Raw genomic sequence first — 22,886 nt, 5'->3', positions numbered from 1 at the left:
CCACTAGGTCCCAAGGCAGACAGGCTTCAGAAGGTCACCTGCGGGAAGGGGTAATACCACACCGAAACAAGGGGGCAGTAAGGAAAACCACTGGTACAAGATGGGTTTCCTAGGCCTGGACATCATGGCTGAAAAAAGAAAAAGATTCAAGAGATTTCACATATGCAGGTGGGGGCTTCCCTGGCAGCACAGTGGTTAAGAATCTGCCTGCCAATGCAGGGGACACGGGTTTGAGCCCTGGTCCGGGAAGATCCCACGTGCTGGGGAGCAACTAAGCCTGTGCGCCACAACTACTGAGCCTGCACTCTAGAGCCCGCGAGCCACAACTACAGTGCCTGCGTGCCACAACTACTGAAGCCCACGCGCCTAGAGCCCGTGCTCCGCAACAAGAGGAGCCATCACAACGAGAAGCCCACGCACAGCAACAAAGACCCAACGCAGCCAAAAATAAATAAATAAATAAAAATATGCAGGTGGAAAAGTAGAGCACCTAAAACAAGACCTAGGCATGGAGGACGTCACCACCGCAAATCCCTAAACTTCACAAAAAGACAGATAGGTTTCAAATGCCACTCACTGAGGGCAAGGATAATGCATGAAACAGATTCCTCCACCCAACCCAGGATTCGCCATTTCCCATAATTATTAGCCTCTTGATGGCGGCAGGCTCTGTCTGATGGGGACAAGTTCCCCCACACTGACTGGCATCCTGTTGTACCTGAAGATTTTCTCTATCCACCCTCCTTCCCTCAGACACCCTCTAAGTCTCTGCCTTGATCTTGGTGACATGAGCCTACTTCGTGCTGAGTCCTGAGGTCAAGGAATATTATTACACTTGAGAAAAATGGACCTTGGAGCTGGGGCTTTTCTTGCATTTTTAACAATTTATGAATGTGAGGTTGGTACAATGATAACTGCACGTGTCCTAATAATCTTTGGACTCTTTGAGTAAACATAGAATAAAGGACTTCAAGATGTATTAATTCAACTTTGAAAATGCCTAAGGTTAAGATCCTTCTGGCTAAGGCTAAGCAGAATAAGAATTTGGGAAGGAAAGAAACTGAACCCTTAATTTCTTTGCAATTTTGCTTAAGAATTATGAACTTTGATATCTCAGACTTTAGTTTACAAGAAAGTTCAGGGTGATTTAATATTTGCTGCTTAATTTCTCCCCAGATACCTGGCAAGAGAGGGGGGTCCACCATATTGGGTTCACTGCTTAACCTTTGGTGAGTTCTGTTGGATGACCTAGCTGGGCCTAATTTGGGATGAAAATTGGAATAAGCAGCAGTGATTTTTGGCTTGAGGTACAGCATGGCTTCTAGGAACAAGAGCTGGACTATCTTCTCATGATACCAGGAGGCTAATGGAGCAGTAATATATGGGATTCTTACATCATGAACTTGGAAGCAACTCTCTTGCTCCTGAGCAACAGGAACTTGATTATTAAGCCCAAAGGATTAAGAAACCAAAAATCTGTAAATGGTGGAAGAAATCTTTTCTCCTTTCAGCATTCTATTTCTCTCACAAAGCAGGACTTCACCATTTTGCCAGTGTTGGGAAAAGTAGCTTCTGTCCTTCCCTCTACCTCCTTATTCCTTCCTCCCCAAGGGAGGAACAACTGTTCAGATTGTTGAGTTGAGGGGAGAAAGGAACCAAGAAGCATGCCCAGCTTAAGCGAACTCCAACAGGACAACCCAAAAGAAAGGTGGGTGTTTTCTGCTCTGCTCCTCTGTCCACTTGGGTTAGGCCTACTTTCTGAAGGTAAGTTGGAAACGCCTTCCTTTATGTACTGTCCATAGAACTCAGTGGGTCAGAGGCAGTGATTCTGGATGTGTGTGATCTGCAGACCTACCTCTTCCTTGAGAGGTCATACCAAGCTCTAACTTGGGAGAAAAGAACTAAGAAGCCCAAATGATACTATTTATCCAAGCCAAGTTCTTCAGTCCAGGTGATTATAATAATAATATAAAACTGATATTCTGGGCTTCCCTGGTGGCGCAGTGGTTGAGAGTCTGCCTGCCGATGCAGGGGACACGGGTTCGTGCCCCGGTCCGGGAAGATCCCACATGCCACGGAGCAGCTGGGCCCGTGAGCCATGGCCGCTGGGCCTGCGCATCCGGAGCCTGTGCTCCGCAACGGGAGAGGCCACAACAGTGAGAGGCCCACGTACCGAAAACAAAACAAAACAAAACAAAAAACTCGATATTTTGACCTCTCTATGTCTTTTACTCCTCGAGTCTCTCCAGGTTTGGAACTAAATAAGAGTGTGAGCAATTATCACCCTCAGCTCCCAGCAAATACTAATGGCTGATATTTGTTGAGTAGCTAGTATGTTCCAGACACTATGTTAAAAGTTTTACAGGCGTTGCTTCATTTAATCCTCACAACTCTATGAGATGTGCACCTGACAGAGAAGAACACTAAGGCTTAGAGAGCTGAAGTGACCTGCCCAAAGCTACAGGCAGCTAATAACTGGGGGTTATCTCAAACATGAAAGTGGATTCAGCCAGTTGACTCTATTCTATCACATATTGATAATTACTCTTAATGCTTAAGGAAAAGATGAGAACAGAGCTCCAGTTCATCCTGGTTGCAGAAATTAGAAAATTATGGGCTGTCAATCTGGCGTGAATACTTTCTAAAGCAGGTCTTTCTGAGATCTGTCAAGCTGAGCTGCTGCAAAGGCTTGTCTTAAGCTAAATTACAATAAATTGCCTCGCACTTTTCATTTCTGTGTTCTTTATTCATTTATGATACTAATTTCATATCTATGATTTTTTTTTTAACATGAATTCCGAAGAGTCAGTATGGCTAGATCCATCAACTGGTTCCCTGATTCTTCATTGAACTTCTACTATGATATGAGAGTATTTTTAACATGTAATATCATGGGTAATTAACAACAATAGTTGATAGTTCCTAATACAGTCTTGTATAAAAATGATTAAATATTGTCCTATTAGATTTCCTTTCATCTTAAAGAACTGCCCTAAGCCTTCCATTGGGATTTTGCTTCAACTTTTATGTTTTAGCCATTCACATGAGATCATTTTAATGGTCTATAAGATATCAAAACTGAGTGGCTTTATAACCATAAATATCAATAATAAAAATCAGTTTAATTTTAGGCTACCAATTTGATAATAATCTGAAAATTCAATGCTAAAACCCATAAGCACCTCAAATTTTTACACATATCCCTTCTTAGAGAAATAAAAGAATAACAGACTGAAGAGCAGGTAACTATCATAATCACATGAGAAACATATTTCGGGCTTTAAGTATATTTAAGGAAATACTTCTACAATTCTTATCAATGAAATGTATCCACAGTAATTCTGAATTATTTAATTATACTTTAATTCTATATTAGGGCATCATAAAATGCTTGCCTTTGAAAGAAAACGTTAAAGCGTGTAAAATGGAAGGATGTAGAGACATCCCTCTGAGGCTTCCTTCTCAGGGACTTGTCGGGGTATGTTTTTACCTCTGAGATGGGTTTCTCATACACATCTTCCCCTATGGACTTCTCCTGGGCCAGGATGGCATCTCGGTGCAGGACCCGCAGCACTTTCTCCGGCTCCGCAGACCCGTAATGAGCCTCCAGAACCTCAGGCTTGGTTTTCTCCGTCTTCAGCATGTGGATCACATCTTCCCTGGCCTGTGGTGGAAAGTGCAGCAAGGTCAGACCGTTGACAACATAAATCCTATGCCGGGCTCACAAAATCAACACGGAGTTTATTGAATATATTCCTGTCTCGTCAGGGCTATGGGCAAATTTACTGGGTGTTTTTTGTTCTTTTTTTTTTTTTTTTTTTTTTTTACCAAAAGCAGATTGGCAAGCAGATACTCTGCTTCAGGTTGCTAGGAAGCCGGCAAGCAGAAAAAGGGTTTGTGCTAATATTAACTACATAAAAAGTGCTTGATCTAAGTAGCAGTGATTCTGAGAAGGGGGAGGACTGCTCCTGGGGACACTTAGCCCTTTTTCAGTGCACATGAGGTCAATGACAATTTAAAGTTTTCTAGTTTTCTGTTTATGCCCTCAATATACAGTATTCAAATCTGGCTTTAAAAAAACCCCTGCTCTCCCCTATTCCGGTTCTGACTCCGTGTATAATTAACAAAAACAGCCTTTATTAGTGATTTCCTGTTTCCCATCAAGTGATTCATTTTGCACAGAAACACATGGTTGGGAGCTCTCATGGTGCTGGGCTGGGCTTCTCAATCGAATTCCCGCTGAAGGTGAAACTTAACTCCTGTAATATCCACACTGCCAGTCAGAGTCAGGTTGGTGGGGTCAGAGTTGTTCTTTTGGTTTATTAGCAAAACTTTAGTGTCTTGTTGAAGCTCTTGAGAAAACCACATGATTATAGGCTTTCAATCATATTGACTGTGGTTCCCATCACATAATGCAAATACATCTGGATGTATTTTCTACTGATGAGGAATGATGAACTTTGTAGTTATGACGGAACTGACTTTGACCAAACGTACTCCCATCTGGTTGTATACTTGTTTTTCCAGTAATGGTGATGAGTATGAAGTACCCTTACTTCATCCCAACTTGTACCAAAGAACACACTGGTGGCAATAGAATTTCAGTCTGCGATGATGGAATAGAGTTTTCCCCTGTGTTATGCTAACTGGGGGTTTTAAATCATAAACCTGGCTCGTTATCACGGTATTCTAAACAAGGGAGCTAACTAGTTAGCCCTGAGACAGGACCATTATAAAGTTTGTCTTTCTTGAGATTTCTCACTTTTATTGCTTTTTCGTAGTCTCCAAATTCATCTAATTCCAAATGGCTAAAGACGAATTTATTACAGAAACGTCACTGGACTGGAATTTGCAAATTTTCCCTATGTTGTCTCTGCCACATATACATGTGCTCCTTTCAAGACAAAAATGGAAAATATTAATTTTGAAGCAACCAGTGGTTTGGAATTAGCGAGAAAGTTAAAGTCAGAAAATAGTCGAATGGAAAGGCAATGTGTTTCCATGCAGGGCGAAAGGACGAAGCACAGACACAGAGTCAGGCTAGCTGTACAGTGTCTTTGTACAAATTAGAAAGAGGTGCCCGCTTCCTCCAGGAGACACAACCCTGAGTCAGAGTGCAGCCTGCCTAAGGAGCAAAGAGTGGGCTGTAGTTCATGCCTATTCAGTCCCTCTGCCAGGCACCCCTATGCAAGGCACAACTCCACATCTGTGTATGGTGACCCTGTACTGAAGGAGTCCAAGGTATGTCCATTGTTCTCAGTCTTCAGGCAGACGATGTAAACAAAGAGCTTTGCAACTGTAAATAAGTAGCTATTTTAGTTTAAAAGTTTAAGCTATCCACTTTAAAAATATGTAAATATTATTGGTATCTTTCTTTTTTTTTTGCAGTACGTGGGCCTCTCACTGTTGTGGCCTCTCCCATTGCGGAGCACAGGCTCCGGACGCGCAGGCTCAGTGGCCATGGCTCAGGGGCCTAGCCGCTCTGCGTCCCGGACCAGGGCACAAACCCGTGTCCCCTGCATCGAAGGGCGGACTCTCAACCACTGCGCCACCAGGGAAGCCCGTATCTTTCTTTTTAACCAAATCTTTCTAGTTCTCTTAGAAGAAAATGACTGATGTGAAACACCTATTTCTTTTCTCCCTAAAAAATGTGCTTATGCTTGAACTGTATTGACTGTGTTATGCTGCATATACCAGACATTTCATTCTGAGTTCAATTACCCTAGACACCAATTACCAAAGAAAAAGAGGCTATGGTTATGTAACACTGTGCATTATGTATTAAGAGCCACATTACTCTTCAGGGACTAACTAAAAGCTTTTTAATTGCTGTAATAATGATCATAGAAGGAAGACGAATGTTGCCCATAAATCACTACTATTGAGAATAGTTTACTATAGTAAATCAAATATTCATATTGTGATATCTGTTTAATCAATGGAATAATAAAGATGTGATCACAATAAATTTTTTTCATTACTTTAAACGTGATTCAATTTATGTAATTAAGATCCTACGTTTTGGGGATAAAACCACTTTACGCCTCTGAGAGTCTTGTTAATTTTTGTAGAAAAGACTGAAGTTCAAAATGTAAGAAAGTTCCTATCCTTGAACGTTACTATTTTCACTCTGAAGTTTTTGTTGTTGTTGTTGTTTTTGTTTTTTTGTGTTTTTTTTTCTGCGGTACGCGGGCCTCTCACTGTTGTGGCCTCTCCCGTTGCGGAGCACAGGCTCCGGACGTGCAGGCTCAGCGGCCATGGCTCATGGGCCCAGCCGCTCCGCGGCATGTGGGATCTTCCCGCACCGGGGCACGAACCCGTGTCCCCGGCATCGGCAGGCGGACTCTCAACCAGTGCGCCACCAGGGAAGCCCCCACTTGGAAGTTTTATCACAAGCAAGGAAAGTCTTAGGGTGCTGGGGAGCTGCTAAATAGGCCACTGTATTTACGTAGATGTAAAAGGACACAGAGGGAGGAATACTTTGAAGAGGGCTCTAGAAAGGGGAGAAAAGGAGGTCACAGGAAGAAGAGACAATGAAAATGTTCAACTGACTTAGTCCTGGTGATGGAGGAGAATAAATAGGAGCTTAGGGTATAGAAACAGACACAGAGGGGTCACAGCCTTCTCTTCCATCCTACCTGGTTCCCCTTTGTGCCAAGGGAGACATACGGACGCCAAAAACAAAGATGTGCCTGCAGAATTGAAACTGCACCCCGTGGAGCAAGGGGTTGTCTCAATTGGCTGCATAAGGAGCTGATTCCAAACACAGGGGGGCAGCAGAGGGCCGCTGTGCAAAGCCTGGGGCCGACAGGTGAGTGTGATCCGTCTCACAAAGTCAAGGGTGGGTATCTGGTCTTTGCTGTGAAAGTAGGGATGGGGCGACAGACACAGGACAGGTGGAGCCCACACAGGTGGTATAGTTCAAAAGAAGGCTGAATCCAATGATCCATTCAATAAATATTTGTGCACATTCAGTACTGGAGATATAATTGCATCCTGAGGCACTGAAGTCTAGGGGGAAATAGACAATCAGTTGAAAGTCACTTACATTATAACATGACAAACCTTGGGATGGAGGAGATACAGGGGGCTAAGAACTTGGTCCAGAAGAACACTTGACTTGCATCTGAGCTGACGGAGGAGGCTTCCTGGAGAAAGTGACCCGAAATCTCACAATAAGTACTTGAGCCAGAGAAAGAGGGGTGGAGCTAGGCTAAGAGCTTGGCCAAAGGAAACCTGTAGGCAAAGGCCAAACTGAATAGATTTAGATGCATGGGCTGGGGCCACAGGAGGCCGAAGTGATACACAACAGGCAACTCATAAAAAGCCTCTAAACCAGGCAGTGAGTTTGCATTTTATCACAGAACAGCAAGAAGCCTTGGAATTTTTAAGCATCGGGATTGTGACACGGTCAGGTGGTTGGAAAGATCATCCAACTGCTGTGCTAAACACAAATTCTGAATCAGCAGATCTGATGCTGTAACCCAGGAATTGTGATTTAAAATATCTCTGCAGGTGATTATGAAGCAGAGCTGCACTTAGAAACCACTACTTTAGGCCAATTCAGCACCAAAAGAACTTAACATGTCTGCTCTGTTCAAGGTTCCCAGCAGGCTCACCTGATTCCCGGGGACTTGCTTGCCCCAGAGGTTTCTCCTGTTCTCACTGTGTTATCAATTCCACTGATTCTTCTTCACCAAGGAATCATGGTCACTTCAGACCAGCAGCATAAACTAGGAGGGTCCCCAGAAACTGGTGAAAGTATTTGCTACCTATGTGCAGATGAGGGTGACCAACTGTCCTGGTTTGCCTGGGACCAAGAAGAACAGAATCCCACAAAGCTGGACTTCTGCAAATCTGGACAGTTCCAGGCAAGATGGGACAAGTTGGTTATCCCAGGGCAAACACGGTGTGGTCAGGAGACTGGATATTCCAAAATGTCCCTGCATCTGGCAGGGCAGCCATGGTGGACTTAACTGTACTCAGAAACTGAATTTCACTGACAGTGTTTCCAAAACTTAGCTTTCTTTACAGGCAAAACTCCATCATTGATGATTATGCCTAGTGACAATTTTAACTATTTTTTAAACTTGTGGGATTTTTTAATCTTTGGGAAAAACCCACAATGAGTAGGAAAGAATGCTTAGTTCTTAGGCCCATGTGACATAGCTGTTCTATACTCCTAAAATGGGTACATGTCTAACTTTGGGGGGACAGAGGAATCAGAATGAGCTGTGGAACCTCAAATTAAACATGGTGCATCCTCTTGAAGCACCCAGATTACTTAAAGACTAGGGTAGGTGGTAAGTGGTTTAAAACCCTTTCAGAAGATTAATACAATATTAATATTTACTTGAATGTTTAGGACAAAACACAGGACTTAAAAAACATTTGCTTGAGGTGGACAGCTTGGGACAGCTTCTTAGACGATGCCACCATGATCCCCAGACTGGCAGTCCACTCACTTAGGTTGAGAGGGAACACAGCCAGGTGGGAAGTTTGAGAAGCCTGCCCCTAACTATTGACATTGCACACCTCAAACAAGATATTCCCTGCCAAGAGCTGTTGACCTTGAATGGAGGATGCATTTTTTTTTTTCTTTTTGGGCACGCCAAGCGGCATGTGGGATCTTAGTTCCCCAACCAGGGATCAAACCCGCAACCCCTGCAGTGGAAGCACGGAGTCTTAACCACTGGACACCAGGGAAGTCCCTGGAGGATGCATTTTGAGGAAAGAATAAATTTGTTTCTATGCTATGGAAGAATCAGAATGTCACGGTTTCTAAACACCATCACTTCTTCAAATTATTCAGTTAACCACATAAATATGGTCTATTGCTGCACTGAGCTAAGGAACGCTGGAAAAGATGGTCCTGGAATACCAACATATGCCCATTCTGTAAATGCCTTCCCATTCTGGGAACTCAACTCAATGTTCCGTATCTGTTTAAATAATGTGATTTATTAGTTTACTTGCCTATTTCTTTCTTAGGCTGTGAGCTGCTTTGAGAACAGGGACTGTGTCTGCAGTGTCTACTAAAGGGTGCCTGCCCACATGATAGGCACTCAGTAAATATTTGTGGAAATAAAAGTAAAATTAAGTGATGTGAAGTCAGAGAGGCATAAACTGCTGCTGAAAATCTCAGAACAACCTTAATTATTTAGCTTTGTTTAAAAGAGTTAAACAATTACATTTTTCAACTTCTGCCCTTTCATCTGACGTTCTTGTCTACAATTTAGGAGTCACTTTGTTCTTCTTAAGTTTATTCCAAAAAGAAAATATGTAAACTGAATAAGGAAAAACAGTACATTCCACTAGAATGTTACAACAGGAAACAATCTTTAAACCTCATACAAATTGAATTATACTATTTACCCTAGTTAGGTAAAATGGAATATTATAAACGTATTGGAAGAAAAAAAGCTAAGTAATTTATGATGGTGTTAGCTATTATTATAGAAATTAAACCCATTTTTTTGCTCCTTAGTGTTAGAAAGCAAGGTTAACATAATTAGTGACTCAACAACATACAAGGAGAAGATTCAGCTATGGTTAGTTTAGAGGGCCATTGGGGCTAAAAATGTGTCTTTAGGTTTTTTCTGGAGAAGTTTCTCTCCACAACTATATGGTTAATAATAGCCTAAAAGTCTCTATACTGCTTGTTCATTAAAGATTACTCCTTTCTAGCACTTCAGACCAAATATTATCTAAAAGAAATCTTTTATTAAAATATCACAAGCAGATGCTGTTTTTCATATTAAAACTTGCTTTTATTAATACCATGATAGCTTGAATTTTTAAAAGTAAAATTCCTAAAAATCCCAATTATGTTTTTTGCAGAAATAGAAAAATCCATTCTAAAGTGCATATGGAATTTCAAGGGACCCCAAAGAGCCAAACAGTCTTGAAAGAGAAAAAGTTGGAGGTCTCACACTTTCTGATTTCAAAACTTACAACAAAGCTACAGCAATCAAAACAGTGTGATACTGCCATAAATACAGACATTTAGACTAGTAGAATAGAATAGAGATCCCAGAAATAAAACCTCACATATATGGTCAAATGATTTTCAATCAGAATGCCAAGACCATTCAATGGAAAAGGATAGTCTTTTCAACAAATCATGCTGGGAAAACTGCATATCCACAAAGAATGAAGATGCAAAAGAATGAAGATGGACCCTTACCTTACACCACATACAAAAATTAACTCAAAACGAATCAAAGACCTGAATGGAGAACTAAAACTCTTAGAAGAAAACATAGGGGAAAAACTTCATAATATTGGATTTGGCAATGATTTCTTGAATATAACACCAAAAAAACAAGCAATAAAATAAAAAATAGATAAGTTGAACTACATCTAAATTTAAAACTTCTGTGTATCAAAGAACACAATCAACAGCGTGAAAAGCAACCCACAGAATGGGAGAAAATATTTGCAAATCATATATCTGATAAGGGGTTAATATCCAGAATATACAAAGGACCCCTATAACTGAACAACAACAACAAAAACCCTGATTTTAAAATGGGCAAAAGACCTAAATAGATGTTTCTTTTTTAAATTTTACTGAAGCATAGTTGATATACAATATTATATAAGTTACAGGTGTACAATATAGTGATTCACAATTTTTAAAGTTTATACTCCATTTATAGTTATTATAAAATATTGACTATATTCCCCATGTGGTACAATACATCCTTGTGGCTTACTTTATACCTAATAGTTTGTACCTCTTAATCCCCTACCCCTGTATTGCCCTTCCCCACTTCCCTCTCCCCACTGGTAACCACTAGTTTGTTCTGTATATCTGTGAGTCTGCTTCTTTTTCGTTATATTCACTAGTTTGTTGTTATTTTTTAGATTCTACATATAAGTGAGATCCTACAGTATTTGTCTTTCTCTGCCTGACTTATTTCACTTAGCTTAATGCCCTTCAAGTCCATCCATGGTGTTACAAATGGCAAAATTTTGTTCTTTTTTATGGTTGAGTAGTATTCCATTGTATGTATATATTTATGTGTGTGTGTGTGTGTGTGTGTGTGTGTGTGTGTGTATATATATACACACACATATACACACCTTCTTTATCCATTCATCTGTTGCTTCCATATCTTGTTAGGTTGCTTCCATATCTTGGCAGTTGTAAATAATGCTGCTATGAACATTGGGGTGCATGTATCTTTTTGAATTTGTGTTTTTGGGTTTTTTCAGATACATACCTAAATAGACGTCTCTCTAAAAATATACAAATGGCCAACAAGCACATGAAAAGACACTCATTATTGCTGATCATTAGGGAAATGCAAATCAAAACCACAACGAGATACCACTTCACACACATTAGGATGGCTATCATCAAAACAAACAAAAAGACAAAACACAGGAAATAAGTATTGGCAAGGATGTAGAGAAATTGGAATCCTTGTACACTGTAAAATGGTTTAGGCACTATGGAAAACAGTATGGTGGTTTTTCAAAAAATTACAAATAAATTACCATATGATCCAGTAATTCTATTACTAATAAATTACCATATGATCCAGTAATTGAAAGCAGGAACACTTAGGTTTATAGCAGCATACTATTAGCAATCGCCAAAAGGAGGAATACAACATCCGTACTCACTGACAGATGAATGGATAAACAGATGTAGTATATACATACCCTCCAATATTGCTCAGCCTTTTGAGAAAAAGGAAATTCTGACACATGCTACAACCTGGATGAACCTTGAAGACACTTGGCCAAGTGAAATAAGCCAGTCACAAAAGGACAAATACTATTCCATTTATATGAGGTACTTAGAAAAGTCAAATTCATAGAGACAAAGGAGAGTGGTGGTTGGCAGGGACAGGAGGGAAAGGAGGATGGAGAGCTATTGTTTAATGTGTACAGAGTTCCAGATCTGGAAGATGAAAAACATTCTAGAGATGGATGCATGGTGGTGATAGTGCACAGCAAGGTGAATGCATTCAATGCCAATGGATTGTACACTTAAACATGGTTACAATGTTGTTAAAATGGTAAATGTTATGTATATTTTGCCACAATTTAAAAGAAAGTACCACCTTGTTCACCCCCGAAAAGCTCAAATAAGGAAAGAAAATACAAACCATCCCCAATCCTTTATCTAGAGAATACCACTTTTTTAAAAAGGTAAAATTCCATGTAGAAAATTATAAAAGTGCAGTCATGTTTTCTTGTGATTAGTTATCTGAACATGACAGTCATCCATGGATTTAAACACATTTTCTTTACTTATGTGGTTTTCTTTTTTTTTTTTTTTTTTTTTTGCGGTATGAGGGCCTCTCACTGTTGTGGCCTCTTCCGTTGCGGAGCACAGGCTCCAGATGTGCAGGCTCAGCGGCCATGGCTCACGGGCCCAGCCGCTTCGCGGCATGTGGGATCCTCCCGGACCGGGGCACGAACCCGCGTACCCTGCATCGGCAGGCAGACTCTCAACCACTGCGCCACCAGGGAAGCCCTCTTCTATTTTCTTTTTTACCCACATTGGGATATTAATAGCAAGACACCTGCTGTGTCCCGGATTAGAAATTAGATAAGGCCACAGGTTCCCCCCTTCAGTGCTGTGGTTCTGCAGTGTATAGTTTCTTAAATTCCAAAAGACTACAGGCTTTTGGTTCTGTGCTAATAAAGACCTTAGGCAGAGCCCTTGAACTGCCTACCCCTACATGTAATCAGGTCCAACAGACAGAGTCCAGCTTTCTGTGCGCTGGCTGAGAAGCTGAATTCCGTAAAACGTGGGAGAAGTCATTGCTGAGGCACAACTCTATGATTGTTTTCTCACTGTAGTTGTTTACCCAGCTGCATGAATTTAACCCCGTCAACATAAACCAGCTAGAGGAGAGAGACCCAAGACAGATACAGCATCTGTACCAGACCTTGCACCGATAGCTGTATACAGACACCTCTGGTACAATTCTGCTTATTTATGTAAATTTTCTTCACCTCCTTACTTTATCCTGTGATTGTCTCTTTCCCATATAGTCTCTAGAAGTATTTTTCAAGCTTGAGTGAAATCCTTCCATGTAATCTTGTCTGGAGGACTGACTGGCAGGGTGGCCCTGACACAGGGCTATTTGCATGAGGAACCCCGGCTCTTCCTGGGAAAGAGCTCATCCCAGAGGAGGAAGGGCATCATTTTGGTTGAAGAACAATGGGGCAGGGTCAGAGGGGAAGGGTGAGTCTGAGTGCAGCACAGCGTCTGTCACTCCGACACCCTTCCAGCCCAGACGCCTCGACCCCCGCCTGAGTCCCAGGGTGAGGGACTGTCGTAAGTGAGCCCAATAAGAACTAGAAGAATTGGTAAATTAGAATTCAGCAGTCGGCAGGGAAGGCGGGAAGGGGCAGCCCTCTCTATCTGGCATCTCGCTCGCAGTGTACACGTCAGTCTGAGCCGCCTCTAAGTAGACACCAACTGACGTACACGGAGGAGAAAGCCCTGGGTCTCACACAGCAGAGCTGGCTGTGGGCTGGAGGGGGGAAAAGGGCCAAGTGGCAAATGCCAAACGGTAGCCCGGAGCAGGCTGTGCAACACGTGTGGGTCACCCTCTGGGGACTCCCTGCGCATAAGGGGCCTGGCATCCCACAGAGCAGGTGAGGGCACAGGGAACGAGAGGGAGAAGGTAGTTTCTTTGATCTTATTTTCATCCTCTGACTGGTGAGGGCTGGGAAATATAAGTAATACTCTTTCAAAAGAGAAGATATTTCAATCAAACAAGACTACACTGTCTAGAAAAAATTTATATGTAAGGTTTATTTGCATCACATAACATTAAATTCCTTAGGATTTGTTGTGTTTTTTGAGGTATTCATTTCAGCCTCTGACCTAAGTGATTTGTGTATTTGTAGCATACATTTGACCAACTTAGAACAAGTAGAGTCTAATTTTTTGAACAAAAATACAAGAAAATCTCAGCCACTATGAACCTACAGGGCATGTCACACTGAACATTTACTTTTTTTTTTTTTTTTTTTTACTTGTTCAATAAGTTTATTACTGTCTTTATCTGAAAAATCTTCATAGAAATTGTGGTTTGGTTTATTAACTCTCAGCAGCCCGTTCCTGAGCTCTAAGGAAGCTTGCCTTCTTCTGAGCTACCCGATCTTTCTTCTGGGCAAGTGACATTTTGGGACGGTTCCACCTCTTCTTTTTAACTTCTTTCTTAGGCTTCTTCTCATACACTGGATTCTCTCGTATTGCAGCATGAGCCTTCTTATACATCTCCTCCATCATGTCTGGAGTTACGTTGTTCTTTATGTATTGAGAGAATTGTTTCTTGTAAGCATCTTCATCTTCTTCAATCAGGTAACGCATATAATCTGCAACGTTCTGCCCCATGATGTGCTTTCGGTGTACCTCAGCATTGAATTCTTTGCTTTCTGAATCATAACCAGGGAACCGTTTGGTACTGTGAGGGATAGACAAGCCTCCATCGACAGCTCCCTTCAGGGCCCCAAAAACTTTATTCCCAGTAGTAGTCCTGGCAAGCCCTGCATCCAAGTAACAGGTGAAGGCACCAGGTTGACCATCAATGCTTTCAACATTGTATTCATCTCCAGTCACCTCGACTTGGCCTTCATAAATTTTGTCCATACCAAACCTATTAAGAAGCCTGCGTGCCAGCAGCAGGCCAGTACAATATGCTGCAGCATAATTTGTCAGGCCAACCTTCACACCATACTTCGGGAGTTCATGAGCATAAGCTGCACAAACTATCATATCTCCTTCTATACGGGCATAAGCAATCTGACAAATGATATCCCTGTTAGTTACACGAACTATCATTCTGTATTTGGGTGTGTTGTACTTATTTTTATCTTGAATTACCAATCGTTTCCGAGCATAGTAGTCAGTTTTGCCCTCTCGCCGTCTTCTAAATTTCACTTGGTATCTCTTGAAGTAGGCCTTATTCTTGACAACTTTAACAAACCCCAAAGTAAATGAGCTTCTTTTCGGGGCCCAGAGACGCCACAGCCTCCAGGTTCTACTGACGGTTGTGGCTTAAAAGCCACTTCTTCGGCCCCAAAACACAGGTTTTCCGAACAACTTGCCAGCCCCGACGCTCTCCCGGAAAACCCACCAAGCAGTCATGGGTGGAGCTGGGTCCGAGGAGCCGCAGCCCGTCTCCACTCAGGCATCCCCCAGCTAGTCTGAGACTGACTCTACGGAATCTCCTCGCCCCGGCCGCCTGCCGGTTACCCCCTCTGCCGGGCCAGCACTAACCCTGTCGTTTGTCTACTATACTCACCCCATCCCCAATCCTCTGCCCCAACTCCCCCTCTTCTTCAACCCCTCCCCCCGCCCGCTTGTGCACCGTGGCAGCCATTAAGGCCACGCTGGGAGCTGCAGCCCGACCACGGCAGAGCCGGCAATCTAATCTGAACATTTACTTTTATAAGTAATTGAAAAATATTTACTTTAAACAACAGAGTTGTTTAACTGTAGGGGTTTGGGAATAGGATGAATTCCCAAACTGAATTCATTTAGAATTCAAATGAATTATGAAGTCCCTTTCCTTTCAAAAAAGAATGTAATACACATCAGTTAATGTCTTTCTGAGAACTCGGGGTCGTCATTCTAAGTATCAGCTGTTTTGGTGTACTGAACATGTTTATTGTAATGTGCTTCCTTAACCCACTTGCTTTTTGTCTTTCTCTTTATTTTTTTATTATTTTTATTTTTGGCTGCATCGGGTCTTAGTTGCAGCATGCAGCCTCTTCGTTGTGGCACTTGGGCTCTCTCTAGTTGAGGCGTGCAGGCTCTGTAGTTGTGACATGCAGGCTTAGTTGCCCTGCAGCATGTGGGATCTTTGTTCCCCAACCAGGGATTGAACCCACGTCCCCTGCATTGGTAGGTGGATTCTCAACCACTGGACCACCAGGGAAGTCCCTGTCTTTCTCTTTAAACAAGTTGCTGATGGAAACTGAGAGCTAGTTTTTTGCTTATTTTTACTCCTACTCAAGAGAAGCAATGTGGTACAAACAGCATGCACTTGGGACTCTTGAGTTAGAAACATACATCAGCACTACTGCTAGTGTGACTTGAATGAGTTAGCTTCTCTGAACTCAGTTTCTTCATCTGTAAAATGGGCACAGCAGTAGTTCCCTCACAGGTTTTACATGAGCTGATGTATAAAGGTACCTGGCAAATGTTAGCTACCCTGCCCTTTGGCAGCCAAACAGACATATTGTAGCTCTGCTAACGTGACCTTCAGCCACTTAGCTCTGAACTTCATCTTCCCCACCCTGTAAGAGATTGAAATATATGTGAAGTGGTTAATATAGTGCCTGAAATACTGTGGATGCCCAATAAAAGGCAATTTCCTCTTTTTTCTTTTCTCATAGGAGTGAGTTGACTGATGTGGAACAGCTGGATCTATTGGGCAACACAGCAAAAAGCCTTTCCACAAACTGCATCAGTAAGTCAAAGGCTAAGGCAGTTCTCCTCAGCCCTGTGGCTCTCGATATTCTGTGAATCCCCGGACCACTCATAACAGTACCTGCAGTACCTGTGCCACAGGCTTCACAGACACTGGCAGCCCCTGCTGGCTTGCCCCGCGCCTCTGAGCCCCCTGCACTATTTGTTGGTGTGCTTTGAAGGAGCAGCTCCTTGCTAAATTCAAGCATTTGGACTCCACAGTTTATGCGAGAGTCTGCAGTTTCTTCATCACCCCTGTCAAAAGTTTATGTTGCAGCAGGAATGACTTAACAATTTTTCCTAAACTTTTCTGAGTATTCTATTTAAAACCTGGCATCAGTAAGAAACAATGTCAAACAGCGCATCTTGTGCTAGCACTGAGGCTGGAAGCATTGCCTCTAAATGAAGGTGCAACCAAAGCCAAGCCCTCTGATTTAGGAAAAGAAAGTAAAAATAAGTACAAAAATAGAAATGTTGAGCTTCCCTGATGGCACAGTGGTTAAGAATCCACCTGCCAATGCAGAGGACACGGGTTTGAGCCCTGGTCCAGGAAGATCCCACATGCCGCGGAGCAACTAAGCCCGTGCGTCACAACTACTGAAGCCCACGCATCACAACTACTGAAGCCCAAGTGCCTAGAGCCACAACAAAGAGAAGCCATTGCAATGAAGAGTAGCCCCCACTCGCTGCAACTAGAGAAAGCCCGCACGCAGCAACAAAGACCCAACGCAGCCAAAACTGAATAAAATAAAATAAATTAATTAAAGAAAAAAAAAGAAATGTTAATTTTTAAAAAATTACATCTTTGATGTTTAATAAAATTCTTATGAGTTCCTAGTTGGAATGCCCTTTTTTAAAGAAAGGAGACTCCTGAAAAAGGCCCAAGATTTCTGTACTGTTTGTGATCTTTTTTTTTTTAATAAATTTATTTATTATTTATATATTTATTATTTTTGTCTGTGTTGGGTCTTCGTTGCTGCGCATGGGCTTTCTCTAGTTGCGGCGAGTGGGGGCTACTCTTCGTTGCGGTGCTTGGGCTTCTCATTGCGGTGGCTTCTCTTGTTGCGGAGCACCGGCTTTCGGCATGCGGGCTTCAGTAGTTGTGGCTCGTGGGCTCTCGAGCGTAGGCTCAGTAGTTGTGGCGCACGAGCTTAGTTGCTCCATGGCATGTGGGATCTTCCTGGAGCAGGGCTCAAACCCGTGTCCCCTGCCTTGGCAGGCAGATTCTTAACCACTGCGCCACCAGGGAAGCCCTGGCTAACTGCTTTTATGGACAATATTTGGCATTCTGGTGCCAAATCCCAGATTGAAATGCCAAATCTACCCTTTTAAAGTGAAAATGTAGTTGATTACATCTGCTTATACAATTACCAAGCTTTTTTACTCTATTGGACCACATTCAAAAGTTTTTTATCAAGAAAACCTCATGTGTGCTGTTACCTAAGTATCAGTGTTTAGGAACCATGTGATGCTCTGTGATTTGAGAATAGATGTAAAATGTGTAGCCCTGCTCTTTCTGTCGCCTGATACTTCCCTAATCACTGTACTTATCACTTTGTAACCACTATTGCTCGTTTTCTCCCTTCCCACAAGACTGGCAGCCCAGGGAGGCCACAGCCTCTTGTTCTCTTGTGTCCCTGGCCCCTAGCACAGGACCCAACTCAATAAACTTTTGTTACATGTATGAGTAAAGTGTGTGTGTGTGTGTGTGTGTGTGTGTGTGTGTTGTGTGCGTGTATTCTCCTTATCCAACAGCAGTGTCCTGTGTTTCCCCTTTTCTAAGCATGTCTACTTTCTCTTTTGAGGACAGAATAGCTTCTTAAAAATCTACCTTTTACCTTTCACTACACAAAGCTTAGACCCCAAAAGGTACTGGCTTATTACTTCCTTTTATGTTCATGAAATTCCTGTCAAATCTCGCCATGATTCAAGGAACAAATAGAAATGAATTACAGTTGATTCTCATTATCTGCAATAGTTGTTTTCTGTAAAGTTATCACAAACAGTGAGTTAGAGAACACGGAATCCTTGCTCTGGGGGAAATGCAGTTAGGTTTCCACAAGTCTCTCATCACAATATTTTCATCATCCATCAGTATATAACCTTGTTTTATGTGTTTCTTTCTTTAAAGACAGATGAGTGAATGAATGAATGAATGAATAAATGAATAATGAATGAATATACATGAGTAGTTATCTGACTTTGAAGGGGGAAAACATTTTCTCTGAAATGACAAAGAAAGAGATTAGAGATTCTACATGTGAAAAAAAACCGTAGCCAATTAAATGGCCAAAAAACATATTTGTAACAACTATGACAGACATAAGGTAACTATCCTCAATTATAAAGAGTTCACAGATTCAGTGAAAAAAACCCCTAAGGCTCAATAGAAAGTCATAAATATACAATTTACTTATATATAAAATGTTCATTAGGAAATAGTTCAACTTAACTAACAACTAAATAAATGTAAATTAAAGCAATGGTGAGATACCGTTGCTCAGCCTTAAATCAGAACACATTTTAGAACTATAATAGTCATTGTAGTGAGAGTTTGATTAATGGGAATTTTCACAGTTTTGTTGGGAAGGTTCTGGAAAACAATTTGGTAATAGATGCATACAAGAGACCTTTTCATTGAGGAGTTTAACAAGAAGGGCAGAGATTTGTGCATGAGTATGTTCATTATGATGCTACTTATAACAGTGAAAAGATTGGAATCAATGTAAATATTCAATGATAAGGAAATATTTGAGTAAAATATAATACTTCCATAAGATAAAATATTTTACAGACTTCAAATAATGTATTTCGAGGGATGTTGAATGAGGTGGGAAATGCTTATAACGTTATTCAAATTTGTGTGTACACCGTGCTTGCAATTACGTAAAACAAATATATGTGAAGAAAAATACACATATATTCACAATTGTTCTTTCAGGATGTTAGAATTATGGGTGATTAATGTTTTTCTTTGTAACTTTTAAATATTTCTAAATCATTGTTTCTCAAACTTTTTTCAGTTCTGTGCTTCTAAGGAGACTTTTTAGATATTTTTTTCCTAATCTCCCCCTTATGAAACTTTAATGTACATCTGTTAATGTACTGTGATCTTTCTGAGGTGCACAAACCATTATGACATTTAAAATTTCTGTACCCCTCTCTAAGAACTAATTTTACCCTGTTGGGAAACTCTCATTGAGAATACATATTCTAAATGATCTACATTGAACTACTTTTACTTTGATAGTCAGATAAAATGTTTTTTAATAGAAAGTTCCAGAATGGGTAGTATCAACTCAGAGGAATAAATCTCTAATAGTAGAATTTTTCCTGAAATTTTGAAACAATTATCTTTTTATCGTGTCTAAAATTGCTTATGTAAGTAAACATGTATTCCAACTAATATGTCTGGCTCTATATGTGTAATATGAAACTAACATATTTTTCAGGGAAGGATAGAGTTGAATTTAATAACAACCAATATTTTAATTGCACCCTGGTGTGAACAAAATTATTGTCATGGGTATTACTTATTTCTCTTAACTCCATTCTACAGATGAAGAAAATAAGGCTCAAAGAAATTAAATAGCTTGCCCAAGGTTACATGATTTGTAAGAAACAGAGTTATCTGATTTCAAAATATTTATTCTTTCCATTACAAGTTGCTCTGGGGGTCAGTAACAGTTTTCTGTGAGAGTATGATATAAACACAAAGCAAGAGAAGGTCCTGGAATGAAACTCACTGGGTAATATTTCCCATAGTAACATTCATCCACAAATGGTACCACCACCATCTGGTCCAGTTTCCCCACACGATGTAACTTGATTGGCTTGCCACGATCTTGCCAACATTTTTTGAGCACTGTCATCTTTTTAGTAACTTCCCTAAAAATGTCACATTTCTCTCTTCACGCCAGGGCATGTGAGGTCGGTGAACCCAGTCCTGCAAACTTCCTTCTCTGACTCTCCAAGACCCCTCCACTGCTGCTGGGAGACGGCCCTAGAGTATGACTTCTTGCAATGTACTTTGAAGTAGATAAAATATGCACTCATGGACATCTGTCTGTTATTTCCTGCACTCACAGCTTTGTTCTTCTTTATTGCCAGAGAATTCTATGGATGATGTCACTTTTCTCTGAAAAGAACAGGCCATCAGAGCTTTTCACTGACATAATTAATTATCTGTAGCTTGACTCTAAGCCAGAAAATTCTCAAGGCACAGCCCCCAAAGAATTAACTCTACTGTGCTTGCTATTCTTAAACTTTTAAAGAGACAGGGTACCCTATCTTTTTTTTCTCAGACCCTGATAATGGTATTTTTGTTCAGTGATATCAAGTAACAGAAAGTGAACTGGGGCAGTATTCTATGATTTCACAAGGAAGACCTCCGGTTCAATAGGCAGCAAACTCAAAAGGTCGCTACAGATCAAGTATACAAAGCAAAGCTTTTAGGGCTTAGTCTTAAATGCTACAGGACTGCATCACAATTACTGAATAGACTGGGGGATCCTGTGAATCTGCAGCCAAAAAATGAGATCTCAACCAAAGCTAACCATGTTAAATTACCCACAAGGTGAAAAGCTTCAGTGTACCTGCCACAAAAGCCTAAAACATCACTGTATTTAAACTTTACAAGATATAAGAAGTTACCAGAATGACTCACATATTTTGAGTTTTCACCTGTGTCTTTATATAGATCTAAGGCAAATTAGCCAGTTCATCAGAAAATGTCGCCATCCATTCTGCTGGGTTTATGAGATTATGTAAGTGAGCTATTACTTGTCTCTTTAAACCTGGGGCTCTGTGGGGAATGATCAACACGGAGCATGTCATAACGGGGTGGAGGGTCTGAAAGAATCAAGGCCCTGAGTTCTGGGCCTGCTCTTCACTGGCTGAGTGATAACATAAGATGCAGGAAACCTCTCAACTTTCTCAACTCTAGTAGAAAGAGCAGTATCCTATCTAGCTCAAAGAATTATCTAAGACTGCAGATTTGAATGTGTATGTAATTATGGCCTCCCCCCGAAAGGAATTGTTACTTATGGCCTCTTTTGCTGCCTTGATTCTGCATAAACCAGTTTAAATTGTGCTCTCTCTGGATTAATTTAATTTAGTAAATTATCTCTTTAGATCTACTGTCAAAATTCTTAAAGATTTAAACTTATAATGTAATAAATGTTGATTATTTTTTAAAGATCAACATTACAGAATCAACAGTAAAGAAAAAGTGAAGGTATATGCCACTTTCTCCCAAATTCCACTCCCCAGGGCTGATTCTATTAATAATTTGAAGTCGATCTTTTCAGGATTGTTTTTCTCTATAGATACATAAATGCAGATGTCAGCGCAGACACACTTTCTCTGTCTCTGTCTCTCTTTCTATTGCTCTCTGCCTAATATTATCGAGCATTTACTATATGTCAGAAAATGTGTAGAGTGCTTTGCAAACATTATCTTGTTTAAACTTCACAGTAACCTTAACAAACAGGTACTATTATTATCACCATTTTGTGGACGAGGGATCTGAATTGGTACAAAGAAGTTCTGTAATTCGCCCAGCCTGTGTGGTATCAGGATGCAAATCTAGGCAGCCTAACTCCAGAGCTGGCAATCTTAATATTATACTTTATGAATTCCCCCTACATACCTATCAATATAGAGTCTCTCAAATATGTACCACTTTATTTTTTTATTCTAATAGAATGGAAAGCTCAAGAAGAATGAAATTCTATTGATGCTAATTCTCATTTCACCAGAGCTAACAGTTATGTCTTGCTTATTTGTTTTTCAATAACTTGATTGTCTTCTTTATTTATACATGTCCAGCTGTCAACTGAGTCTTTTCCAGTTTTCTTAATTCTTTTTGCCTGAATCTGTAACCCAAAGTTTAGATCAAACACTAACCCACCCCCCAAAAAATTCCAAGGGAAAGACCAGATAATTGTGTTGGACTACAATTCCACTGTGTTGAATTTGTTTGAAATAAACATCTCTACTGTGATTATGCCTGTAGTAATTAAATAAAATCTTTACCAAACATCTCTTTGATTTGTCCCGTTACCTTCTCTGGATGAAAGCTGAAGGACGTGGCTACTGCTTCTGTTTCCACTAACATCAACACACACCATAGATGGAGCAGTTAATTAACTCCTTCCTTCTTCCTTCCCTCCTTCCTTTCTTCTTTCTATCTACTCATTTATTAACTTAGCAGCTCCGTGTAAATTTATTTTGCTAGTTGTTACGATGGATCCCACATGAGGAGGACATAATCCCATTCTTGCATGACTTTATAATCCACTAGGAATGAAATTTGGGAAGGTAACTCCTATAGCTAATTATTCATCAAGCCACCTTTTGAAAGGAAGGATGGGAGGAAAGTTCTAGAGCATGGGATAGCATAGGGAAGCCATGAGAAAGGATTAACTTTAATTTC

General features: G+C 40.8%; 2 protein-coding genes across 8 annotated transcripts in view; both read right to left on the bottom strand.

Moving 5' to 3' along the window:
- FILIP1 (filamin A interacting protein 1) overlaps positions 1 to 22,886 on the bottom strand; it is a 269,457-nt gene that overhangs the window by 62,312 nt on the left and 184,259 nt on the right. For all 7 annotated transcript variants that reach the window (XM_049695665.1, XM_049695664.1, XM_049695668.1 and 4 more), the window contains one exon: positions 3,491 to 3,664. In XM_049695665.1, coding sequence (XP_049551622.1) covers positions 3,491 to 3,664 — 174 coding nt within the window. The remainder of the gene's footprint in view (positions 1 to 3,490; positions 3,665 to 22,886) is intronic.
- LOC101286964 (60S ribosomal protein L5) lies at positions 13,984 to 14,994 on the bottom strand. Its single transcript, XM_004270105.4, has one exon. It carries the CDS (start codon positions 14,816 to 14,818, stop codon positions 14,075 to 14,077), a length of 744 nt encoding a protein of 247 aa, XP_004270153.1. The 5' UTR covers positions 14,819 to 14,994; the 3' UTR covers positions 13,984 to 14,074.

This window comes from Orcinus orca, chromosome 12, assembly GCF_937001465.1.
Source record: "Orcinus orca chromosome 12, mOrcOrc1.1, whole genome shotgun sequence".
NCBI lineage: Eukaryota > Metazoa > Chordata > Mammalia > Artiodactyla > Delphinidae > Orcinus > Orcinus orca.
The sequence above is the reverse complement of the archived record's forward strand: the minus strand, read 5'-3'. Positions and strand labels throughout refer to the sequence as shown.